Here is a 26,867-nt window from a genome sequence, read left to right as displayed (position 1 = left end):
AAAATTAAATTAAATTGAAATTAATTTTATTTTTTAAATTTACAATTTTCTTTGAATTTGTAAGGATTAAATGTAAATTGTCTTCGTGACTTTCTTGAAATTTTTTTTTCTTTTATTTTCTATTTTTTTGTGATTTAGAAATTAAGTTTAATTGTGTAAATCTTTACTATTTTCCGGTGTTTTAACTGTAATTTTAAATTAAATACTTAATTGTAATTAAGGTTGTAGTGAGGAATTTGTTTGAGGTATAAATGGGAAACTGGTGCGTGAAGTGTAATAAAAGTTTAAATTATTGATGAAAAATTGCAAAATGTTGCCTTTACTTTGTATTTTATTATATAAAAAATGCAATATTTTTTTATACAGTTAACATATTTGAAAAGTTTATGAGCTGTTTACAATATTGCTTGTTCGTGGATTTTTTTTTGCATAATTTTGATTTTTAAATAAATTAACACGAAATTTATTGAAATAATTCTAAAGTAGAAAGTCATTGGGAAGTTTGAGAACTAATCTTTAAAAGAGAAGCTCATGAGAGGTTTCTGGACTTCAGTTTACAGAGGAGAAGCTCATGAGAGGTTTGTGGACTTCAGTTCCAAAGAAGAAGATCATGAGAGGTTTCTGGTCTTCAGTTCCAAAGAAGAAGATCATGAGAGGTTTGTGGATTTCAGTTTCCAAAGGAGAAGCTCACGAGAAATTTGGCATTCAACGGAGAAGTTTGAACTCTATAAAGTGCTACCAAATTTTAAAAAACTTGGCAAAAATCTAAGATAAACATAAAAAGTAAGCTGTACACATTATTAAATCATGCAGAAACACGTCATTTTTCCTACATAGTTGAGAATTTTATCCACTTCTTAACAAGAGCATCTTCTTCCTGTGGACAAATTTCTCCACAACTTTTTTTTTATTAATATTTTTAAAAATAAATTATTTTCTGAAAAATATTAATTGAGTTTTTTCAGAAAATTACAATTTACCGAGTATAATAAAGAAATAATCATTTGGAAATGATCACATTACAAACAAGAGCTGATCATTTCCAGTTGGAAAGTGATTAAGTTTATTACTTAGAAATGAAGAAGTAATTGTTTCCAAAATGATTACTTCTTTGCAATATAATAAAAGAAAGAAAAAAAAAAGGAAAGAAGTAATCAACTTCAAACTAACTTCTTATATAAGAAAATTAATGTTTGAATTTTTTATTTGTATTTTCTTTTTTTTGAAAATAAATTTAATTACTTTAACTCCTAAATTATTTATTATATTATTATTTTTTTTACAGTTATATTCCGCTTCTTGGTTATTATTTTTATAAAATATTTATTTGTTTTAGTTTCTAAATTAATTGTTTTTAATTTAATTTTCTTTAAATATCATTAATAAAACGTATATATTTAAGGTAGAAAAATTATTCCTTTACTTTCTTCTCTCTTAAATATCCTTTATATCCTTTTCCTTGAAGGAAATTTAGTGTTTTTAATGGAGAGAAAATAAAAGTTTCGAGGATTTTGAACGATAATTAAGGAAGAAAAATAAAGGAATCAAGGATTTTAAAGGCTATTAAGGATTTTATCTACTTATAAAGTTCGAAAACTGAAGCAATTTCAGTTGTCCTTACGTTCTATTGATTTGTTACTCCACAAAAACCTAAATAATTTTTGAAAAAAGTTTAAAATTCTGTAAATAAATAGTTAGTAAATTCAAAAATTTAACATTTCACTTTTGTTTTATTGCATTTTATCGAGTTCTTCTCACGCTAAACATCCCTAGAGACGTTAATGTCAAGTCTGATCTACTACAAATAGAAGAAGATGAGGGGGAAGGAGCAGTAAAAGTTGGAATTAACTCAACAGAATCAATTTAAATGGATGTAGAGAGCTAAGAAACAGCGTGAGACGAATGAGAAAATAATAAGAACCCAATAAAAATGATATAAAAAGATCTTTACTCTTCTATATTTTAATTCAATTTTTTTTTTTATAGTGTAAGGTTAATCTTACTGATGATGATTGATAGGATTTTTAAGTAAATAATTATTTATTTTTTCTTTATTCTATTGTTCTCTATTTTTTAGGGCCACCGAGATTATTACCCCAAGCACGTGACACGCACAAAATAGTACCAGAAGGCACCAATGTCCACCTGCCGTGTCCTGTAGATGGTGACCCAGATAATCTCTTCTTCCAATGGTATAAAGGAAAGGAGCAATTAAGTATGTTCGACACAGACAGGTTTCGAGTAACATCCGGAGGAACCTTGAAGATCAAAGATACTGTTGCTGATGACACGGGATTGTATGTTTGTCGTGTTGTTAATGGTTTCGGCATTGTCCAATTCAACATTTCTCTTATTGTTCTAAGTAAGGATAATTTTTCAATCATTTTTAAATCAATTTTTTTTTTTTGAGGATTTCATCTTTAACGATGTAAATTTATGAGATTCTTAAAATTTTGGTTTATGTCTTGTGGTTAATACACGAGGTTATACTATAGAACCATTGCCGTGACTTAGGGAGGTCATTCAATAGTTCGTACCTAATTCCTGACGTTATGCCAATGGTTCAAACCCAATTAACTAAGTCAAGTAACAACATAAATTTCTGGCGTTTTGGGGGTACTGATTCATGCCCTGTGGTTAATACACAAAGTCATGGCATGGAACCATTGGAGTGACTTAGGGAGGTCATTCAATGGTTCATATCCAATCCTGAGGTCATGCCAATGGTTCCTATCGAAGTCAGGCAAAAAAAAGTAACTTTTATTATTATAAAATGCTTATTAATATAAGAAAACATAAAAAAAATCTCTTATCTAATGCTGCAATCAACAGCTGCTGACTTCACGGGAGCGCATCTTTAATTACGTAAAAAAACAAGATTTTTTTTCATTATAATTTAAAATTAAACTAAAATAACTAAATTACAATTAAAATCTATTACATTTATAATTATTTTCTATTATTTTTATGTATATAAACACCATAAAATTTTTTTTAAATAAGCAATTTTTTACTAAAAGAATTTGAAATTTCACGTAATTTTATTTATAAAAAAAAAACAAATATTGTTTATAACTTTGAGCATTTTAAAATAAAATAAATATTTAAAAAAAACATCTTAAAATACATATTTATTTTACGGTTCATTCACCATTCTTTAAATAAATTTATATCTGTAAATATTCCATAAAAATAGAAAATATGCTGGAGGGATTGTTGATGTAACTTACAACCAACTTTCTGAATTTTAAAACAATAAAGTAATGGGGAATAATGTTTATCTCTGTATGAGTTTCACTCTTTAATAACAAGTTTTAAGTATGACGTAAAGCGGATTTATCCCTAAGGGTAGTAATTGCTAAAGTTTTGATTATGGAATTTTCAGCATCAATGATTAAATATTCAATATCTTTAATGTTTATTTAAGTTTTAAAATGGCCTTAAAATTTTATATTCCATTTTAAAAATAAACATTCATCATATATTCTCCTAGTAAACATCCGTAGAATACATTTAATTGAAGGCATTTTTCGTGAAGTGTTCCAGGGGGGAGGGCATTAAGAAGTAAAGAAGAACTAAATTCTAAGAAGGAACTAATGTTAACTTATGAGAACATCAACTCCATAGTTCACTGGAGGCATTACAAATGCATGAATGTCCCGCATATTTCCTTGCTGACCTTCAAAGGAGAGGGTCGTGTCATCGGTTGTGTCGTTTTATGGCATCATCTGATGGCCGATGAACTGAGATAAGAGGAAGTTAAATGTTTTAAAAAGTCTAGTTTAATGCATGAAGATGATGATTTATTTTATTTTATATATATATTTTTTTCCCTGTATTTTTCTCTAATTTTCTGGTTTTTAATCTCGGAATTACGCACACAACTGATCGGTGATAATTTACATTTAGATGGTTATTAATTAGAAATTACTACTTCCAGTTCGAAAGGAATGTTGATAATTGAGCAAAAAGATGACGATTTTTTATTTGGTTTTTGTTATAAACACTAAGATTTATTCATATTTAATTTTCGGGTACGTTTATAACCATTAAAAAAACACGTTTATTGCTCAAGTTAAAATGTTAATTTGATCAAGTTTTTAATGTCTTCTCGAGGATTAATATGCATTTTTATCGTTTCTTATCCAGTTTTTAGTTGGATTTCTTTAATTTTTATTTTCCTTGAGGCCCTAGGCGTAATTTTGTTATGTGGTCCCTATATGTAAAAGTGTTTTTTTTTTTTATATTAAAAAGGTAATAAAATATCTAGATAATAAGATTTTCATTTTAATCATAATTTAATAGTAAATTTTTAGATGCATGTTATCTTTTAGCTACGTAAATTTTAAGGCCCCCTCTAGACGTCAAGGCCCTAGGCGCGCGCCTAATTGCACCTAGCAGATAATTTACCACTGTTTGAAGTACATTTTTCTCTCTTGTTTTAATTTTTTAACATTAAATTCAAAATTTCTTAATACATTTTTAGATGCATGTTATCTTTTAGCTATGTAAATTTTAAGGCCCCCTCCAGACGTCGAGGCCCTAGGCGCGCGCTTAATTGCGTCTAGTAGATAATTTACCACTGTTTGAAGTACATTTTTCTCTCTTGTTTTAATTTTTTAACATTAAATTCAAAATTTCTTAATACTTAACTCGACAAATATCTCTTTTAAACGTTACAGTACATTATCCTAAAGTTAAATCACAAAAAATTTAGAAAAAATGAAAGAATTCGATTGAAAATTCTTAATACTGTACCATCTTATCAAAAATACTATTTTCTAACCCAGCCATAAAATATTCTTAGTTTTGTATGTCAAGATATGCCTTAAACTTTAAAAGCCAGGAAATATTCTCTAGATATTTTACGAAATATTTAAAATTATAAGGAACGAAGATAAAGAAATTTCCACTTAAATCAGCATCAATAACCAGACCCATTTGACGAAGTTTATTTAGACGAATAGGGAGATCCTTCAAGCATCCAAACATGAAAGGAGAAGCGACGGTCCATGAGAATTGTCAACTCCAACTTGTGCATTCGTATGCTAATCTAGGGCAGGGTAGTGCTTAATTTACTTCAACTTCCTTTTTTTCCTTTTTATTTTATTTTTTTATATATTTTTTTTCACTACTTCCCTTCTGCGTCGTCTGGTTTTCTATCTTCTTAGAATGGTCCCCCCTCCATTTCTATACTCGTGTATATGTGTGTGTGTGACGGAGTGTAATTCTTTCGTATTTTTCTGCCTCCCAGCACTTTTTTTTTTACTGATTGCAGATATCTTTACATCAGATATATAGGGGTTGATTTTAATATTTCCATGACTTATGTGTCCTCGACTTTATCTGACATTTCTGACAGCTCTTGTTGAGGGAGTTGCAATATCTTTGAGAAGTATGTGGCATACCAAAACTTCACTTCAATAAAACTACAAATCCGAGCAAATGTTGTTTCGAAGTTGAAAGTTCTTGCAATCTGAGTGTTGACGTTTCCTTGTGTTTACTTCCAAATATCTACAAAATCTCGACTTTTGATGCTGTATTGATTCCCCCCCCTTATCCCTTCTTCCTTCGAGAATAGCTTTCGTTAGTGAAAGAAACAGCTGTTTTTATGAGATTATAGCGAAATATCCCTTCTGTTTTTTTTAATTTATCGTGCTTTAATGATTATTCTAAACGTCTAAACGTTAAAAAAAGTATTAAGAATTTAATAAAATAGAGTTGTAAATAGTACTAGCGCTTATACCATTTATGTTGTGAGTATGAAGAGTAGTTATTGTATTTAACTACGTTAAATCGGTTATTTTCTGTATTTCACTACGTTATTTCGGGTGTTTACTGTATGAAGATTCGACCGTATTAAATACAATCGACTAATTATTCGATTTAGTGAACAATTTTGCTATTTCCTACAATTTTTTACGTATACAATTTAGCTTTCTCTAGTTCATTATATCGAGGTCTAATGTATTTAAATATATATATAAAATTATACATATTTTTACAGGTTAAACACGTTTAAACATTTTAATGCTAATAATAATTGCTAGCAATTTACTGCTCGTTGAATACTTTCACATAATCCCGCATTTAATTACCATTATTTTTATTAAATTGATATAATGCCAGTAACATTTTTTTTTATTACTGTAATAGCACACAATGAGTTATCATTAAATTATATACTTGCTTTCAATTACCACAATAACTTTCATGATAAACCAGTCCACATAATGACCTAAGGATAACAATAAAAATCCTTGATTATTTTATTTATATATATATATTTATAAATATAATTAAATTTATTTCTCCTTTTTGTAATTTAATTTCTGCATAAATTTCTTCGTGCCACTTAATAACCGGAATGTTTTTCTTTACCTTTATTTCCCCCTCCCATCTTTAGAGGTACTTTGTCCAACGCTTTACTTTTTAACAGCATAATTCATCAATAAACTTGATTATGAGAATTATCTTGTAAATTGAATTATAGTGCCATATTTGACGTCATAAATTTCCATTAATGTAATCTTTAACTAATAAATCGAAGAGAAGTGCAAATAAATCAGCAGTAAGTAAATTTTTGATGATATTCAGCCAAAGAGAAAGAGGAAAGAGAAAGAGAGAAAGCAACTCGGTAGGAACCTTATGCTCTACGTTTATTAATACTTAATAAGACTCTGTTTTCAATTATTCTTGTAGTAGTAGATAGTTTCTTGTGCATCACAACCTGTACTTGCTTTTTTCGTCAGGATGTTGTTACCAAGGTAATAGATCCCTGTTCTTTCTAATGTGTCATTAGTGGGATTGTATAGCGCAGATGGCAACATAGTTCAATTACATCTGCAATGTTAGTATGTGGTTTTATTTTTTGGGATTTCTTGATCAATTTTTAAACTTACCTTCTACTGCTCCCGTTTTTCTTTGGAAAGGTATATTTTTCTGTATACCTGTTATATTTTATTTTTGATTGGCGGAAACAGACTATCCCTTCATCGAGGGAAAAATCCCGAATTGAGGGGAAAACTACCCTGCTCTAAAGGAAAAGAACTGAAGGAGAAATAACTACCTTTCATCGAAGAGAAAACTGCCTCTGCATCAAGTAGGAAACAAATTACTCTTAGACTGTGGGAGAGACGACTCCCTCTGAACCAAGAAGGTAAAGTGCTCCTGCACCAAATACAGAAACAACTATCCTGGTCTAAGGGGAACAACTGAGGAAGGAACAACTGTCCTGAACCAAGAGGGTAAACTTCTCCTGCATCAAGTACAGAAAAAATGCCCGTGCTCTAAGGGAAACTGAGAAAGAAACAACTGCCACTGCACCAAGAGGGAAATTGATCCTGTATAAAGTAGGGAACAAACTGTCCCTGCTCTAAGGAGGAAATTACGTCAAGTGAGGAACAAGCTGCCCCAACACTGAATGGGAAACAACCTCTCCTGCACCAAGANTTTATAAATATAATTAAATTTATTTCTCCTTTTTGTAATTTAATTTCTGCATAAATTTCTTCGTGCCACTTAATAACCGGAATGTTTTTCTTTACCTTTATTTCCCCCTCCCATCTTTAGAGGTACTTTGTCCAACGCTTTACTTTTTAACAGCATAATTCATCAATAAACTTGATTATGAGAATTATCTTGTAAATTGAATTATAGTGCCATATTTGACGTCATAAATTTCCATTAATGTAATCTTTAACTAATAAATCGAAGAGAAGTGCAAATAAATCAGCAGTAAGTAAATTTTTGATGATATTCAGCCAAAGAGAAAGAGGAGAGAGAAAGAGAGAAAGCAACTCGGTAGGAACCTTATGCTCTACGTTTATTAATACTTAATAAGACTCTGTTTTCAATTATTCTTGTAGTAGTAGATAGTTTCTTGTGCATCACAACCTGTACTTGCTTTTTTCGTCAGGATGTTGTTACCAAGGTAATAGATCCCTGTTCTTTCTAATGTGTCATTAGTGGGATTGTATAGCGCAGATGGCAACATAGTTCAATTACATCTGCAATGTTAGTATGTGGTTTTATTTTTTGGGATTTCTTGATCAATTTTTAAACTTACCTTCTACTGCTCCCGTTTTTCTTTGGAAAGGTATATTTTTCTGTATACCTGTTATATTTTATTTTTGATTGGCGGAAACAGACTATCCCTTCATCGAGGGAAAAATCCCGAATTGAGGGGAAAACTACCCTGCTCTAAAGGAAAAGAACTGAAGGAGAAATAACTACCTTTCATCGAAGAGAAAACTGCCTCTGCATCAAGTAGGAAACAAATTACTCTTAGACTGTGGGAGAGACGACTCCCTCTGAACCAAGAAGGTAAAGTGCTCCTGCACCAAATACAGAAACAACTATCCTGGTCTAAGGGGAACAACTGAGGAAGGAACAACTGTCCTGAACCAAGAGGGTAAACTTCTCCTGCATCAAGTACAGAAAAAATGCCCGTGCTCTAAGGGAAACTGAGAAAGAAACAACTGCCACTGCACCAAGAGGGAAATTGATCCTGTATAAAGTAGGGAACAAACTGTCCCTGCTCTAAGGAGGAAATTACGTCAAGTGAGGAACAAGCTGCCCCAACACTGAATGGGAAACAACCTCTCCTGCACCAAGAAGAGACAAACTACTCCTTTACCAAAGGGGGGGAATAAAAAACGATTTTAACTTACATAAATTATTGCATGTTAACACAATCATATTTCAAAAATTATTATCAAACAAGTGTTAACTTACAATTTTATTCTTTCTATACAAATATCAAAAAATTATTGATTAATTTCTACTCATCTTAAACTCGCTTGCCATCCATCTATGGTTATAGAAGCACATATAAGCTCATTAATGTGCAATATATTACTTATACACATTAAATTAATCTTGTTATATTCTTGCAACATCCACTATATAAACTTATAATCGATTTAACTTAAGTTATCTGACGATATAACTGGAGCAACCTGTCTTAAATGATGTAGCCTCCTTGCAGAGCAATCTATGCTCTCCTGTAATTATTCATTCAACGTTTATCTTATCGCATAGTTTAGATATACAGTCTTGCAACTCTTAATTCAATTTATCTAACTTTGAAGCCTATCTAACATTCCTAAATAGAAGTTTTTATAGATAATTTTTGCACTTTCGTACGTACTTTACGAAGAATATTGCTTAAAATCTTCCATTTAAACATGCAAATTTACGCTTCTACAGTTTAAATTACATTCTTCACACCTAATTATAATAAAATAAAGGCTTAATTTATAAAAGAATATAGCAAATTTATACGATTATCTATCTAATGCAACATCAGATTAAACCCTTAAACAGCACTTTTACCATAATTCAACTCTCACGACCATTGCATACACTTAATAACACGTCCTCCTAAGTTCCAAATGTCCATCAAAGTTGCAAGGTCACTGGATACCCGGTAATGCAATTGAACTGAGTTATTATTTATAGAGGCAACAAGCCAAATTATCTTCTAAGACAGGTTGACCAAGGTCAATAAAGGCGTCGATCAGGCGGCCTACTTTACCACAGTAAACAGGTTCGATAAATATTTGAATAACCTTAGATTTCATAAACAACTTAATAACATGTCGTAAGGTAGGGGTGGGAGATAGTGAGCTAATTCTTTAACGTTTGGCACATTGGATCTCACATTTTTTTTCTCGGAAAAAAAGGGAATTTCACGTGTTAGTTTAATGCGACACTTCCACGAGAAGGGAAGAAGTTATTCTTTTATTTTTAGACATTGAAGTGAAAAATTTCCCAAGGGGGACTGATGACCCAGAATGTCAGGTGGTTTGTCTTCATTCCACGTGTCATCCGGATTTTCACAGCAATAACTCAAACCACCTCACTTCTTATATATTGTTTCTTGCTTCTAAGAAGACGTATCAGACAGCTGAATTTTTATTACACTTAAAAATACCATTTATATTAAGGAAAAAAAAAGGGGGATGAGAACGAACCAGAATATATTATATAATAGAAAATAGCCTATCAGTTCTCTCTCTCTCTCTTTATTTCTCTTTAATGCTTGATTTTGTCGTTGGGTTGACAGTCAAATTGTCTTCGTGTGTCCTGTAAGAGTGAGTGCTTTAGTTTCCAAGGTGCTCTTCTCACTAAATGAGAGCATTAGAAGAAAACTGCGGTCATGTTACTTCTAATTCTGGACTTATGGTGTAGGCTAATATATCTTTAAAGGATTTTGTTAAAGGAGAAAGAATTAAATAAATTCTTTAAATTTAACAAGGAAAAAAAAATTTCCAAATTGCTAGCTGTTACATTACTTTGCAGTTTAAGATAAAGTTTTCACGTGTATCTGGTGTTAAAATTGGGGTGTGTGTAGTTTGTGGCATTACTTAAATGCGGGGTATACTCAGGGTCGTAGTTAGGTATTTATCATTAGGAGGGTGTGGGGCTGATTTCGTCAACTGATACCTACAGTTTGCGCGAAGTGTCAGCTCTCCCCATTCTTCCTATCACACATGTCCCTTCTTTATACACCCGTATTTGCTTTAATTCCGAAAAAATATATTATTTGGTGGCTTATCTTTGCCAAAATTGGGGGAAAGATGTTTATACTTTGCCACACTAAAAATAGTGTAAACTGACAAAGAATATCTCGAATATAATGAAAATTTTCTAGTATTTTGTACACTCATTACTTCTATACTATCTCCCATCTCCTTATAGTGAGGCTATTACTTAATTACACTAATCATTTTATATTTTTCATACTTTCTCATCCATCCTATCTGCTCATAACACTACACTCTTATTTCTCAGCTAGAGCCCTAGAATCTCTAGTAGGATCTACCAATCTTAAGGCCTCAATTCTATACTTTAGGGCCTGAAATTTGTACACGTATCACCATTAAGTGTAGGGGAAGGGCCACAACAAATCAAATCTTACTTACGCCATTCTAATCACCTTTTCTTCCAGCGTAATCAAGTATGATTTTTACCCTATTAAAATTACAGTCTTATATATAAATATAATTTCTTCAGACACAAATAAATTAGGTATGTTAAAGTATATTCAACTTATTCTATACTTCCTAATATAATTTTACTTCATCTAAAAACATTTTGAATAGATTTCTATTGAAGAATGATATCAAAAATTCCCTTTTCTGTCTTGTATATTCCCCGACTAAGCTCCTTACATAGAATAATCCGACATCCATTATAATCTAGAATAGGGAAAGATATTGAATATTATCTCATTTCACATTCAATATCCGATTCTTTACAATTCTCAAAAAAGAAAAATCCGATTATTTTTCTTTAATCATATTTCTTATTTCTATAATTTTATACCATTTAAATTTTCATCTTCTTTCCCACAATGAAAATCTATATATATTTTTTCATTTCTTGGGGGGTATTTCTTTTATAATTCCCATATTAATTTATTATTAAGAAGATATTCTTATAATTTTCACTTTAAATCTTACTTTTATAAAAGTTAATCCACTGATTTTTAGGAATTTCTCTTGAAATTTTCACATTAAATTTCACTCTTATGTAAGCTTTTCTGCTAAAATTTATGTAATAAATAAATATAAATTGTGTACAATATAATTTTTTAATATAAATTAAATTAATGAGGATAAAATACTCATTTTTTTAGTTAAATTTAACATAAAATTTGATTAAATTTTTTTTAATTCTCTTATTTAAATAAATGTTTAAATTAACTTAAAATAGATTATTGGGTTTAAATTAATCAATGTGTTGTCTTACATAATTAAATAATTACTATTTACCTTTAATGAATTAATTATAATATTTAAATTAAAATCAATTACAATATCCTAAATCAATTTATTAACACTATTAATATTTAAATTATTATCAAATTAAATTTTCTTTGGAAATGAGAAAATAAAATAAATTTATTAATTTAATTAAAGTATCAAAGGGTTGATTTTATTGATAAATTGATACGGGACGAGATGAAAATAAAACACGTAGCAAACTGTTGAATGATATTTTAACAAATAAAATGAAAAATATCGAATAAAAATTATAAAAATAGGCAAAACTTTAACTTCTACCGTAACTTAACGTAGGTTACGATATGTTTATATTAAGTTGAAATGCAGTAGAGTAACTAGGGAGATGCAGAAGTCCCCTTAGTTACGCTACTTTACTTATACACGTGTATATACCTAGTTTACTCTTCATCCACAGCTCTAATCTAGTCGTTCAGGGTAAATTTTGGTGTGCACGTTCTAATTCGGACCTCTTATAACGTTTCTAGTTACGCCACTGCCAAAACGTTCATTAACCTAAAAGTAGTGTAACATTATAAATTTCAACGTTAACCTAACATACAAATGTTTAAAGTAGTCTAATATACCTTAATAAAATATAATATAATCTAATAAAACGTAATATAAACGCATAACACAATACAATTCAACATAATCCAGCAAAACTATCGCAGTTTATACACAACATAACACAGGAGCCCGCAAATACAGCTACTAATCTTAATTAAAAACTATAAAAAATGCAATTAAAACCCTCGATTTAATTCTTGAAAAACTAACAATTTTTAAATCCTTAACTAATCCTTGAAGTAAGAAAGATGAAATAATTTTAATACGATCGAGTAAGAAATTTCAATAGAAAAAAGAAACAACTCAAAGTATATAATTTAGTTTGATAGAAATCAGAGTTTCACTTAAACATTTAATAACGTGGAGAATGATGAGTACGCTGTATCAACATGTTCAATGGTTGAAACAACGTTGCATTTCGCATCTGGTGATGGCACAACTGTCTGTAGCTGACATACCCCTAAGGCTTGATACACAGGTCTTCTGTTTTCATTCAATTATCTAGAGAGAACTGTTGAAATTAAATTAGAAAATACTGCTGAAGATAAGCTAGTGGGTTTTGTTGCATCGTGTTACATTTTCGCTGGCTGTCTTCTGATAGTGTAATCGATATGATTTCTTCCCCCCCTGTTGAAATTTCTGATAGAGAATCGAATTACAATAAACCTTTCTCCGTTCCTCCACCCTCTACCAGCTAATTTTTTTTTCCTAGTAAAAATCTACTTAAATACACTAAAAATATTTAATTTACAACATTAAAACAATACAGTAAAACCTGTGTAAACCGGAATCGCACGGTACCGCGTATTTCTACCGTTTTAGACAGGTTACAGGGTTTTTTTAAATACAGAAAATAGCTCAATTAAGAATAATTTTTTCCGTTTTAGGCAGGTTTCCGTTTTATTCAGGTCCCGTTTTGGACAGGTTTTACTATATTTTATTGTGCCAAATCATTGCTGCGATCTTAACAATTTTGCATAAATATTTTAGTGTTTTATGCCGGATACGATCGTAATTAATTTTTAATTATAATTATAATTTAATTTTACTCTTATGCAGCGGATCACGATTATGGAAGCGAAATCAATCGGGATTCACAGGGATCTCAACAGAATAACTTGTATCCTGATGCGGATGATTTCGATGTATCTGGAATTCCCTCTGGTAAACATTAAATTAATTATTGTAATACAGTAAAACCTGTAAACAGCGGCCACTGACAAAGACATAAAAATATCTCCGTTGTTCGTAGGTAGCCGTTATTTTGTACGGTATATAATACAGTAAAACTTGTGAACAACGGACAAAAATATGGCCGTACTTTGGAGGTTATTTCCTATTCGTTTCAAGAAGTTCCTGAAAAATAGCCGCTGTTCAGAGGTGGCCGCTGTTACAGGTTGATTGTAATTAATTTATTTGTTAGTATAATAAGAAATTGATTACAATTAATTTAATTCGATAATTTAATTACAATTAAATTTATTATTATTATTGTTATTATTACTTTCTTTGTTAATTTTTTAAAAATTCTTGATAAAATATTGCCATTAAAAATTGTAATAAAATAAATTAATTGTAATTAATTGATAAAATTATAGAATTCTTTAATTAAATGCTAAAACTTCAAGTAAAATATATTAAACTAGTTTCTGTACGTTTACCTTAGTTAAGAATAATCATATTTTAAATGGCCACGTTGGGATTTGTACTAATTTATGATGAAATTTTAGCTTTAGAATCCTTTGAGATTTAGTTTAATTCAATTTTAAAGATCTCGTAAGGAATATGAATCTTTACAAAGTTTAATTAAAGCACTTATAATTTATATTTAAAGATAATTTTCGTTTATTACTTTTAAAGTAATCTACGAAAGAGTACAGTTTTCATTTTTACAGTGTGTGTGTATACTTTTTATATAAGGGGTGAACCAAAAGCCGGTTTACCGAAGTTTTTTCTGGCGAAAAAGCCTCGGCAACTTTTAGAAACGTGTCAAAAAGTTGAGAGAGATTCCTTTTTGTTCTTGCGAATGTGATCCTTCTTAAGCAAAATACATTCTTCTGGAACAAAATGCTATTTTTCTTGAGAAAAATACATTCTTCTGGAAAAAATGCGTGTTTTCTTAAGCAAAATACATTCTTCTGGAAAAAAAATGCGTGTTTTCTTGAGCAAAATACATTCTTCTGGAAAAAATGCGTGTTTTTTTAAGCAAAATACATTCTTCTGGAAAAAAAATGCGTGTTTTCTTGAGCAAAATACATTCTTCTGGAAAAAATGCGTGTTTTTTTAAGCAAAATACATTCTTCTGGAAAAAAATGCGTGTTTTCTTGAGCAAAATACATTCTTCTGGGAAAAATGCGATTTTTCTTGAGCAAAATACATTCTTCTGGAAAAAAATGCGTGTTTACTCGAGCAAAATACATTCTTCTGGAAAAAAAATGCGTGTTTTCTTGAGCAAAATAGATCGTTCGTGATCTGTCACGAGCAAGATGCGATTCTCCTCGAGCAAAATGTGATCTTTCACTAGCAAAACGAGATCGTTTGTAAGCAAAATAAGATCGTCCTTAATTAAGAAAGATTGGAAACAAAAAAAAGTAGTCCATTTTTAAAGATTAAAAAAAAACTTATAATAAGCAATTTAATATTAACGTCGGTTAACTGACTTTCGGGCCACCCTTTATATCTTACCTCATTTTCAGTTTAAAAATAAAAATTTTTAAACTATTAAACTTTCTTTCTTAAATAAATATTAAATAAATATTTAAAAAAAATAGAGAGAAGAGAAATCATTAAAATACAAAAATCAAGATAAACTTTTTTAAATAATGATCTAGTTTAAATAATTTAACTATACATTTTCATACTTTGCAACCATTTAGTTCCCTATCACAACTGTTAAAGCTGAATGAATGATTTGTAAATGATGATGATTTCTCCGACATTAACTTATTTTTTTATTTTATTTTATTATTTTTCTTGTGGTTTTTCAGGTAAACCGAGATTTACTCAACTGACAACTTTTCAACATCAAATTATACATCGTCCATTAGGGAGTTCCATCAGACTTAAATGTGGTGCCACGGCGGCGTCACGTCCCCAAATCACGTGGCTTAAAAATGGAAAACCGATTCCTGACATGCAGCATGGATCCTCTGGTAAAAGAGGAAAATGGACCCTTTATCTTCAAAACTTGCAAATATCTGATAGTGGAAATTACACGTGCATCGTTTACAATGCTTACGGTTCTATTAACAACAGCTTTGTTCTCGATGTTGTAGGTGAGTAGAAAGGAAAAAATAAATAAATAACGGAGATATTTTGCATCCAAATAGACAATTTTGCAAGGGGTTTAAGTAAATTAAGTCTTTTCTTGGCTTCTAAAAAAAATATAAACTGGAAATTAAGGAGCATAAAAAAAGAGGGATGCGAATGATGCGCGTGAACTTTTTTCCACAATTAATTAAACTTAATTTACTTTTCTGGGGGAATTTTTCTGACGAATTTGATCGAATTTAGCGTCGTAAACTATATCGAAAATTTATAAATTAATTAACTTAATAACCACAAAATTGAGAATGTATAATAAGTTTATCTCTTTGCATTATTAAAGCGTTTCTAGTAATGAAAAGGGGGGAAGTGAAGGGAATGTTTGACAGGATCTATATTTAGTCCCTCGAATATGATAAAGTGAAAAGAAATTTTAATTATTTCTGTTCATTTGAGTGTAATCTTAGTGTTGCACCTTTCGAATATTTGTTGCACGTTGGACAATAGTTGGGTGGATACTGTACAGTGAAGCTTTCTATTGTTCGCTTAAGTTGACAGCTATTCTCTTGGGTGCAACGATCTGCTCTCTCTGAGAGTCGAAATTTAATTAAAATCTGCCAACAGAAATAGAAGCTCTGTCTCTATATCTCACTACCTGTTCGATTTCTCTTCATATGAGATCGCTTTTGTGTCAGGTACAGCCCTAATTTTAGTAATAAACCGCAGTTCACATTTACAACAGGATTACAAGCACGTTTTCTAACAGAATAGCTCAACAAGGATGCAATCTTGTATACAATCACTGCTCTTAATCTCTAATTCGATAAGAAGATTAACTAGGAGAAGCTGCTTGCCAGATTCTTCAGGTCATGCTCCTAGTGTTAAAAGGTCTCATTTTCTTATATTAAGAGCCACACCAACGGATTCGATTTCATTCCAATTGAATATGCATCTGAAATATTCCAATTTTCCAAAGTTATATTTTATTTATGCCCATACTAAAGCACGTAATTCGCATACTGCGTAACTCCTATGGTATGTTTCCAAGAGATAGGCACATGTAGCGGGGGTTTGCAACTTTCCATTAACACTTAAATACCCAAGTGTGTTAGAAAATTGTATAAATTTAATAAATTCAGCAGCAAATCATACATTCGAAAGTTATTTATTACTGTAAAGGAGTAAAGTTTGCAGCGCATACAAGTAAATCTTGTGTTATTTATTATTATTTCAGTTTTAAAAGATCGTTAGTAGCTAAAGTTTAACGAGATTAACCAATTACGTACGGTGTTAGATAGCTATTTTGGGGCTAAATTCCATTAATATTGAACGTATAAGATGCTTCAAATCGATAGAAATTTTTACTTGGTAATTTATAATTGTTTTGCTCACGCTGCCGAGTAATATATATTTAATGGGAATTGTTTACAATATATTTTATACCTTAAGCTTAATTATGGCCTTGAAATGTGTGTAAAATATTTAAAAGTTTATTGATTTTTATTCAAAAACTATAAATTTCATTTAGTATTTAAATTAAAGTATTAAGCGTGCAAATCACGTGTCAGATTTGTCAATAATATTCGTACTAGAAGCAGTAGTATCCAGTATAACAAAGTAATATTAAAGAATATTTGATATTTGCATTATAAATATTCATCAGGAATAATCAAAGCATAAAACATAAACATTCAGCACTTATATCAGGCATAATCACAGAACAAACTAGAATTATTCAAGACACATACAGTAGATAATCAGCAGGAATATAACAAACAATGTGTTATTCCATAAGGAATATCCAGTGAAAGAAAGTAAATTCTTCACTCGAAATACACTGTGAATATTTGCTTTTCTTTAATCATTTTTAAAGCAAATTTCAAACATTTAATTTACGTTTTAATTAAATTTTTCTTTGGTTACAAGTTAGGATTACAGTCAATTTATTTAATTATTTTTATTAACATGTCTCTTAACGAACTTGTGTAACGTTAAACGAATTTTGCCATCTCGTAATTTAATTTTATTTATTTTTATTACGAATTGAATTAAAATTTATTTTCCTTTTATTATTTTTTTTTTAATTTTTTTTAAATTTTTCTAAAGTAAATGTTTATAATATTAGCTTTTGCTTTTATTTATATAAAAGTAAACAATTTAATGGAAAAGAAGGGTGAAAGTCTTTTTAAAAGAAGCATTTAAAATGTAATTTAGAAAATAAAACAATAAATAAAAAAAATTCAAAGAAAATTCACTTTTTATTTTATTATTATTATTATTTTTTATAGTGAAATTATTTAAATAAATTAGAATAATTTCGTAAAGTTTTAAAGTTTAAAATAAAAATAAGACTTTGAAAAATAAATGTAAAAAAAATCAATTTTTTTTTAGTTTTTTTCCCNGTCCTTAGTACCGATTTATTATTGTTGATTTTTCTTTATAAATGTTAATTATTTTAGCTTATTCTATTTCTTTCCTGCGTAACATCCACAGCCTATAAACAAAGTGTTTACATCCTGTCACTTTGCTGTGACAATATGTTTATGAATGAAAAGTTAGTAGCATAACTGAAACAATTGTTTTTTTTTTTTAAATTCCATCAAATATATAGTGAATTTTAAAAACAGAAATAAATACAGACATTTAAACAGCAGAATTTAAATGACAGCACATTACAAGAGCTGAATCAAATGACTGGGTTGTCCCCAAAACTGATAGGTATACTATTCAAGGCATGGGAAAAATATTACATAAAAAATTTTTTTAGTTCGAAATAGGAATCAGATGGGGACTAGTGTCCAGTTCAAATTAAGAAGAAATTTGAATTATAAGAGTTCAAATTAACAAGAGTCTACTGGATTTATAGAAAAATAATTGTTAAGTATTTCAAAAATTATTTTACAAATGTTTAAAGTAGTCTAATATACCTTAATAAAATATAATATAATCTAATAAAACGTAATATAAACGCATAACACAATACAATTCAACATAATCCAGCAAAACTATCGCAGTTTATACACAACATAACACAGGAGCCCGCAAATACAGCTACTAATCTTAATTAAAAACTATAAAAAATGCAATTAAAACCCTCGATTTAATTCTTGAAAAACTAACAATTTTTAAATCCTTAACTAATCCTTGAAGTAAGAAAGATGAAATAATTTTAATACGATCGAGTAAGAAATTTCAATAGAAAAAAGAAACAACTCAAAGTATATAATTTAGTTTGATAGAAATCAGAGTTTCACTTAAACATTTAATAACGTGGAGAATGATGAGTACGCTGTATCAACATGTTCAATGGTTGAAACAACGTTGCATTTCGCATCTGGTGATGGCACAACTGTCTGTAGCTGACATACCCCTAAGGCTTGATACACAGGTCTTCTGTTTTCATTCAATTATCTAGAGAGAACTGTTGAAATTAAATTAGAAAATACTGCTGAAGATAAGCTAGTGGGTTTTGTTGCATCGTGTTACATTTTCGCTGGCTGTCTTCTGATAGTGTAATCGATATGATTTCTTCCCCCCCTGTTGAAATTTCTGATAGAGAATCGAATTACAATAAACCTTTCTCCGTTCCTCCACCCTCTACCAGCTAATTTTTTTTTCCTAGTAAAAATCTACTTAAATACACTAAAAATATTTAATTTACAACATTAAAACAATACAGTAAAACCTGTGTAAACCGGAATCGCACGGTACCGCGTATTTCTACCGTTTTAGACGGGTTACAGGGTTTTTTTAAATACAGAAAATAGCTCAATTAAGAATAATTTTTTCCGTTTTAGGCAGGTTTCCGTTTTATTCAGGTCCCGTTTTGGACAGGTTTTACTATATTTTATTGTGCCAAATCATTGCTGCGATCTTAACAATTTTGCATAAATATTTTAGTGTTTTATGCCGGATACGATCGTAATTAATTTTTAATTATAATTATAATTTAATTTTACTCTTATGCAGCGGATCACGATTATGGAAGCGAAATCAATCGGGATTCACAGGGATCTCAACAGAATAACTTGTATCCTGATGCGGATGATTTCGATGTATCTGGAATTCCCTCTGGTAAACATTAAATTAATTATTGTAATACAGTAAAACCTGTAAACAGCGGCCACTGACAAAGACATAAAAATATCTCCGTTGTTCGTAGGTAGCCGTTATTTTGTACGGTATATAATACAGTAAAACTTGTGAACAACGGACAAAAATATGGCCGTACTTTGGAGGTTATTTCCTATTCGTTTCAAGAAGTTCCTGAAAAATAGCCGCTGTTCAGAGGTGGCCGCTGTTACAGGTTGATTGTAATTAATTTATTTGTTAGTATAATAAGAAATTGATTACAATTAATTTAATTCGATAATTTAATTACAATTAAATTTATTATTATTATTGTGTATATAAGAATTTTCTTTTAGTCTCTGCTTTATAAGTTAATTACTTTTATAGTTTCTTTTTTAAAAATATTTAACTCACAGTTTATTCTTCATTAATTACATTTATCTTTAGTCTTGTGTCTTTAAGTTAAGTTTGAATAATAGAAACCTTTTAAAATAAAATAAATTAAAGGATTTATAGATTTAAAGGCAAAAAATTTACAGATTTAAATTAGCTTTTATATAGTAAAGGAAGACTTTAATCTCTCTATCTACTTCGTTTACTTTATTTTAAAGTCTGATGAATTTTGTGTTAGTTTCTTCCTTTCTGGTTTATGTCTTATAGGAACTATACGAATTCTTTCAAAGAGTAGAACTATTGATAAGTTGAAAGCAAGCCAATCTCAAGTAGTTTTTTGCTCTTAAATTTTGGAAACGGTTTCGAGATACTGGAAACGTAACTGGAGACTAGCACGAGATGGTACAAGAGACACAATTATTTGTGATGACTGTTATTTGACATTAACTGCACGTCGTCATAACGAGATCACTACCAACCCAGCTCTTTATTGAATTTTTGGCAACGACAGGAACAATGATTTTAAGATAAATTGTATACAGGAAGCCGAAGAGGAGCTAGTTCTCATCATGTAAGGCGGTAGTGGTTTGCATTATTCTCGAATAGATGAAAGCGCCGTAACTTCTCAACAATACAGTGATGAGTTATGAGCTGCTTGATCGTTATGTTACGCTTTTTTTTTTCTAGTGCTGTATGTTCGACAGTCTTCACAGGATAAATTAGTGGATGATTTTCTCCAAGAGGAAGATATTCAGCAATGAAATAGTCTCCAAATCGCCGGGCATAAATCGAATAGTCTGGCGATTTTGTGACTGAAAATTGCAATTTATTGAAACAGAATTTATTGCTCACAACTTAATTAACACTGTATACATTATCAGTGTTACTCAATAGATTTTTCTGTTTTAAAACTATTGAGACACGTCTTTTCATATGTCAAATTATGTCATCAGTTTATATGATTTTAATATATTTTAAGATGTGTAAATTATATTTAAGTTTAAGAAATTAATGTATTTTAACATAATTAAATTTATAAGTATTTGAAATTTACTTTTTCTTGCTAATGATTGTTAAGATAACGATTTCAACCAATCATCGTTAGCATTTGCTAACACTTCTTATACTTGTTTTTCCTGACAAATTTCACACAAAACTAATTAAATTTACAAAAAAATTAATTATTTCCATTTTATTTTTATTTTTACAACATGTTCTATAAGTAAATATAAGTGGTTTTCTGTGAAATTTATCAGAAATAAACGTTTGAAAAGTTTCAGCATATGTGAACAATGATTGGTTGAAATATGACTATCTTAAGGACGATTGGATAAAAATGTAAAATTTAAATATTTTAAATTAAATATGTGTTTAGATACAAAAATATAAAAATTTAAACGTAATTTACACATTGTTGAGTATATTTTCTAACACAAAACTTTATTAGTGTATATTTTGCAGGTTTATATTGTATAAAAATACTTTTTATTCACTTTTAATACATGTTAAAATGTGTCTTAACATGTTAAATCTAATTTATTCTGCATCATTCTTGCTATTGAATAAGATATTAAATACTTTTATTTAAAAAAACTCGCGAAATATGAATTGGTAGCTAGTATATTGTCGTAGGAAAAACGATAATAGTAAATTTTTTTGCTAAAATTGTAGAAAAACAAGTTATTTAACTGATTTATTTTGTTTATACAAAATATATAAAAACACATGACGAAACACTCATTTTTTCAAGCATTAGACGAGTGAAAACAGAAAATTTACGAAGGGGGAAAAAACTACCTCCTTTAAAGATTAAGCTGTTAAAAAACAAGAAGGGAGGAGGAAAAAAATGTGTAAACACACATTCAGGCACAAGCAGTTGATAGTGAGTAGTTCGTGTGCTGCTACACCTTCAATAAAAGGATATGTGTCTAGTATTCGATAAGAGAGATCAAAATGAGTAGAAGTTTGCGTGACAAGTAACAATCTTCAAAAAGGCAAAAACGAATGTCTACTTTTTCGTTTCGTATCTTAACAGCAGATGGTCCTAATGTCACGTTTCTACACATAAACAGCGTCAATATATTTTTAAATAAGAGATTTTTAAGTAAAACTTTGCATGTTTTTTCGGAATTTTTAATAGTTTTAAATATAAAATTCTCATATTCTCTGAGAATCTGTTAGTCTGAAACATTAAGTTTTCAGTGTTATGTGCAGTTTAATGTGTGTTATATTCGTATTTTAACGCATTTTAATACACTTTGGCTCATTCTAGTCTTCTTTTAGCTATATTAAATACGTTCAAGCTTATTTAAACGTTTGTTTTTTAATCCTTGAATCAGTTTTGATGTGTTTATGAACACGTTCAAACCAGTTTTAACGTATAGTAAGGTTTTCTAACATAATTTATTGGGTTTTAGATGCTAATTTCTATGGTTTTTTTTTCTATATTATGTTGAGTACTGTACAATTTGGGGATGCAGAACTTATCCTCTGTTAGAATGTTTCTTATAACTAAATTAGTAGTAATTATAATTAATTTATATGGTTTTTACTTGCAGATAGAGTACACAGTAAACCAGAAATGACCGGATCGCATCCTCTTAACACAACTGTGGAGTATGGAGGAACAGCTGTGTTTCAGTGTCGAGTCAAAAGCGATGTGCCTCCTCATGTTCAGGTACACAGTATTTCTAAAACATCTTGGTGTTCTAAAAAAATTCTTAAATAAAATTTCTGACATATTATAAATAATTATGTCAGAAATTTTAGATTTCTTTTCAGTTTAAATTATATTTAAAAAAGTTTAATTACTATAAAACATGAGGCCCACCAGTGGCCAAGCATTCTTCGTACTCTGAACACTAGGAGTTTGGTCGTGGGTTCGCGCCTCGCTCGGACGGGCTGGCCATTTTGAACGGTGCAGAATTTGAAAACTGGTCAGCCTAATCACTATTGATATTTTAAAGGATATTCCTGAATAGTGCTGAGTTTGAAACTAGTCAGTCTTCAGTTTAAGGATAATCTTATAAACACTGAATTTATAAACCCTGAACATTGTTGAATTAAAGAAGTAAAGACCCTTAACAGTTCTTAAATTCAGCATTAATTTTAGCTTTAAATCCCTCTTGAAAAAATAAATAAAAATAAAATAATTAAGATAAACACCCCAAGAAATAAATTTTCAATATTTAAAATTTCGTAGGCGACTACAAATTAATTTTTTTTCCTCTCTTTAAATTGTTTAAGAAGCTAGCTATTTACTTTAACGATAATTTTCTCTTCATTACATAGCAACTTAAAATGCTACTAAATCTTGTAATTTCGCATCATTTCTTAAAGCTTTAAAAGCACTTATCCATTGTTTATAGCCAAAAAATCTTCGTAAGGTAAGTATCGTAACTTATTACCTCATCACGTCACGCATACACGTAAGTCATTAGCTTTTATTGTCACGTTTATCTTAAGGTCTACTTACTCATTCACATCATTAATTACCCATTATAGAAAGGAGATTCATTAAAACTGTGTAAGAATCCACCTTCTTGATTTATTGGGGTCATTAAAAGTGTTTTCTTCACCTTCATCATTTACTTAGCGCCGCACCCTGCCTCTATCTACTTACTCTTCATCTATCTACAAGAAAACATTCTTCTTGAGTGGAGGGAAGAAAAACACGTGTGTTGCTATAGTTACTACTGAGATGAAAATATATATAATTTTTCGAATTTTGACAAGAAAATTTACTTTAAAATCGTTAATTTAATTGTTAAATACAACGTAACATTTAAATTTCTGTAAATTTTCTTAAATTTTGTCTCCGGTGTTACGCTAAGTAAATTATATTTAAAAGGATTTTTGTATATTGAGATAGTGAATTTCTGATTAAGCAGTAAAGAAATTAATGTAATTGCTGTTTAATTTAGACTTCTGCTCTAGTTTTTTATTCTCATTTGAAGCAATATTTATTGTTAATTGTTACTTTCAAGTTAATTTAAACTATAATATATATATATATATATATGCAATTTTATGCTAAACAGGTTGCTCTTCCTTCAAAAATAAAGTAAAATATTGCTTGAAAGATGGCTGATTTGATTCGAATTCTTATAAGTTTTCTTATATTTAGACAAATATTGGCCCATAATTTAGTGCTTTTCCTATTTGAAGTTTTTAATATGATGTTTAATTTATATTTCTGACGTGACTACTCATATTGAAAATTTAATTATTTAATTCCATAACCTTTAACTTCAAATTTTTACATCTTTACACTCTTCTCTAATGAGATTATACATTTCTAATAATCAAAGTACTTATCTTAAGCTGTATTTTCTAACATTTTCCTGTAACACATATTTATTTTTCACATAAAATTCCTCTTTTAAATCTTTCAAACTTCGTCTAGAATTAACCAAAAAAATCATAACTGAAAGATTATAAGATTCATAATCCATACCCGTTCGAAAATTCGACTTTAATGGATTAATTTAGCAAAAATTTCCGAACATTCTAACGTTGTTTAAGCTACTTAAACGTTAGTTAAATCCGATTATTCTAAGAAAATTTTCCTACAATATAATACTTACTTAATCTATTCTCTTCACAAATCGATAAAGGCTTTCAGTTGTTTACTATAAATTACTGTATAACCCTCTTCCATGATAATTACCATGCCATAATTCCTATAATCTCCGATGGTCAGTTATTATATTCGGCTATACATCACTGAATATGAACTGAAGATGCCCATGGGTGCTTTTGCAAGAGAGGAGGAGGGGATTGAAGTAATCTAGTTAAATTCCCAAAGCTTACTTCACCCCCTACCCCCTCGACTATAAATTCTTTATTTAACGTATTAAATTCGAATTATCTAAAAATAATCGTAATAATAATAATTGTATTTTTATAGTGGTTAAAGAAAATTAATGAAGAAGATCCAGAGAACAATGAAGAGAATAAGAATATAATAAATGTACAGAATGAATATTTTCGAGTGTTAAAGTCTACAGAAGTAATGGAAAGACCAGATGGTTCATTTCTCAACAAGCTGCTGATTGTAGATGCTAAGGAACAAGATTCTGGAAAATATATATGTTTGGGAGCTAATACTATTGGATACAGTTTTCGCAGTGCCTTTCTCACCGTCCTTTCTAGTAAGTGTGTTTTTTACAGGTTTGTATTCTTTAACAAAACTTTGTAGAAGGTTCTAAACTTTAATAGAATTACAGATTTTTCTGGAGTTGAGTTTCTGTTAGGATTAGGATCTTAATTAATGATAATTCTGCAGCAACAGATTTCAATCGATACGCTTGGTCTTGTGCTGAATTGCTAGAAAATCAAGTGAATCTGTTTAACTTGTACCTGTTTGTGATCGATATTTGCAATGAGAACGCTTCATTTGTGTTTGTATCTGTTTATTATGTAATTTAAGAAGAAAATATGAAAAGGAATTTAAATTACACGGCTTAAGTTGCAATCGTGATGATGCTGTTTGGATCGTCGTCTTGTATCTTCGTCTCAATTTATTTGTTTTAAAATTGATATACGTAGAGGCAGCGTGTATAGTTGAATGTACAGCAATCAATACAGTATAATATATAGTAGATTCATAGCATATCTGCTCAGAAATTTATGAAAGAATTATGCTAACAAAAATCTCCTGAAAATTGAAATTTGAAAAAAGATGTAATTTATTTTTGATTGTTTTATATCATTTTTTTATAATTTTCATGATCTTATATGAATTTTTCAATATAAAAATGTAAATAATTTACCGACGACGTTCTTATGAAGATCGTCCTCTGGTTTGTATGTGATTCAATATTTGTATGCATCCTCTTGTTTATATATGGATCCAAAAACTCTAGTAACTTAATAAAGTTAGAAATTAGATAATGTGAAACGATATTCCTGGAGGATTATACTAATTTATTTAAAATATTTTTCATTTACAGAACCACAAGATCATCACATCCCTACAACAGTGACCACGCTTCCATTTCCCATCATCATAGCTGTGATTGTCGTTAGCGCTGTGGTCCTGGCTGCAGTAGTAGCTCTTTTGATCCACTGCAGAAAACGCAGACAGGTAGTCCAACGCCCACGTCCTGCACCCACGTCCAAAGCACGCATAACCATGGAGACGAAGCATGCCTATTTGGGTATGGCATATAACCCAGAGATGGTGACACTTAAAACTAGCAATGGGCTACCAGCAACTACAAGACTGTACATTCCTTCTAACACGAGTTCGTCACCGGGTCCTCCTGGTTCTCTCTGTCTTTGATGTGTTTTTTTTTCTTTATTTTGAACGTGTCCTATTTATTGATGAGTGAGAAAGTTTTGTGTTTTTTTAAGTCGTCCACGTACTACATGGTTACAAGTGTTTGAAAGTTTAACCTGTATGTTTAAACATAAAAAAAATAAAGAATTTTGTGGAAAAAAAGCAAAATAACAACACGATAAGACAGACAGACGCACAGCTTGAGAAGTTTTGCAGATATCTTTTGACAAACGAGGAATAACAACATAGTCCTAGATTTGGAACTTGCTCAACTATGTTATGTTGTTCGTGTTATCTTCCATCCATCCAATGTTTTCGTGTAGTAAAATTATTAAAAAAAGAAAGGAGTCACGTTTGAGAATATCAAATGTTGGTAAATTCGGAACTGTAAAACGATTTTTGTGAAATCGATGTCGATCCTGAGATCTGTTCTCGAATGTCCATCATCCCGTGTTTATTATTTGTCAAAATATCAGAGAATAAAATTTAATATCCTA

General features: G+C 29.8%; 1 protein-coding gene across 1 annotated transcript; it reads left to right on the top strand.

The window, feature by feature from the left end:
• Positions 1 to 571: 571 nt before the first annotated feature.
• On the top strand, positions 572 to 26,867 carry LOC111638476 (fibroblast growth factor receptor-like 1). The gene is made up of 7 exons (XM_023384200.1): positions 572 to 716; positions 2,030 to 2,362; positions 13,419 to 13,523; positions 15,347 to 15,634; positions 22,646 to 22,764; positions 24,997 to 25,240; positions 26,042 to 26,867. Exons 1-7 carry the CDS (start codon positions 572 to 574, stop codon positions 26,371 to 26,373), a joined length of 1,566 nt encoding a protein of 521 aa, XP_023239968.1. The 3' UTR covers positions 26,374 to 26,867.

The sequence above is a fragment of the Centruroides sculpturatus genome, unplaced genomic scaffold (genome assembly GCF_000671375.1).
Source record: "Centruroides sculpturatus isolate CEXI.00-Female unplaced genomic scaffold, Cexi_2.0 scaffold1140, whole genome shotgun sequence".
NCBI lineage: Eukaryota > Metazoa > Arthropoda > Arachnida > Scorpiones > Buthidae > Centruroides > Centruroides sculpturatus.
The sequence above is the reverse complement of the archived record's forward strand: the minus strand, read 5'-3'. Positions and strand labels throughout refer to the sequence as shown.

Bases quoted from the DNA above. Each gene is read 5' to 3' on its own strand.
- LOC111638476 (XM_023384200.1), top strand. From the start codon at position 572: ATGAGAGGTTTGTGGACTTCAGTTCCAAAGAAGAAGATCATGAGAGGT. The intron at 2,363-13,418 runs GTAAGGATAATT...ACTCTTATGCAG, and splicing joins CATTTCTCTTATTGTTCTAA to CGGATCACGATTATGGAAGC. The intron at 13,524-15,346 runs GTAAACATTAAA...GTGGTTTTTCAG, and splicing joins TGTATCTGGAATTCCCTCTG to GTAAACCGAGATTTACTCAA.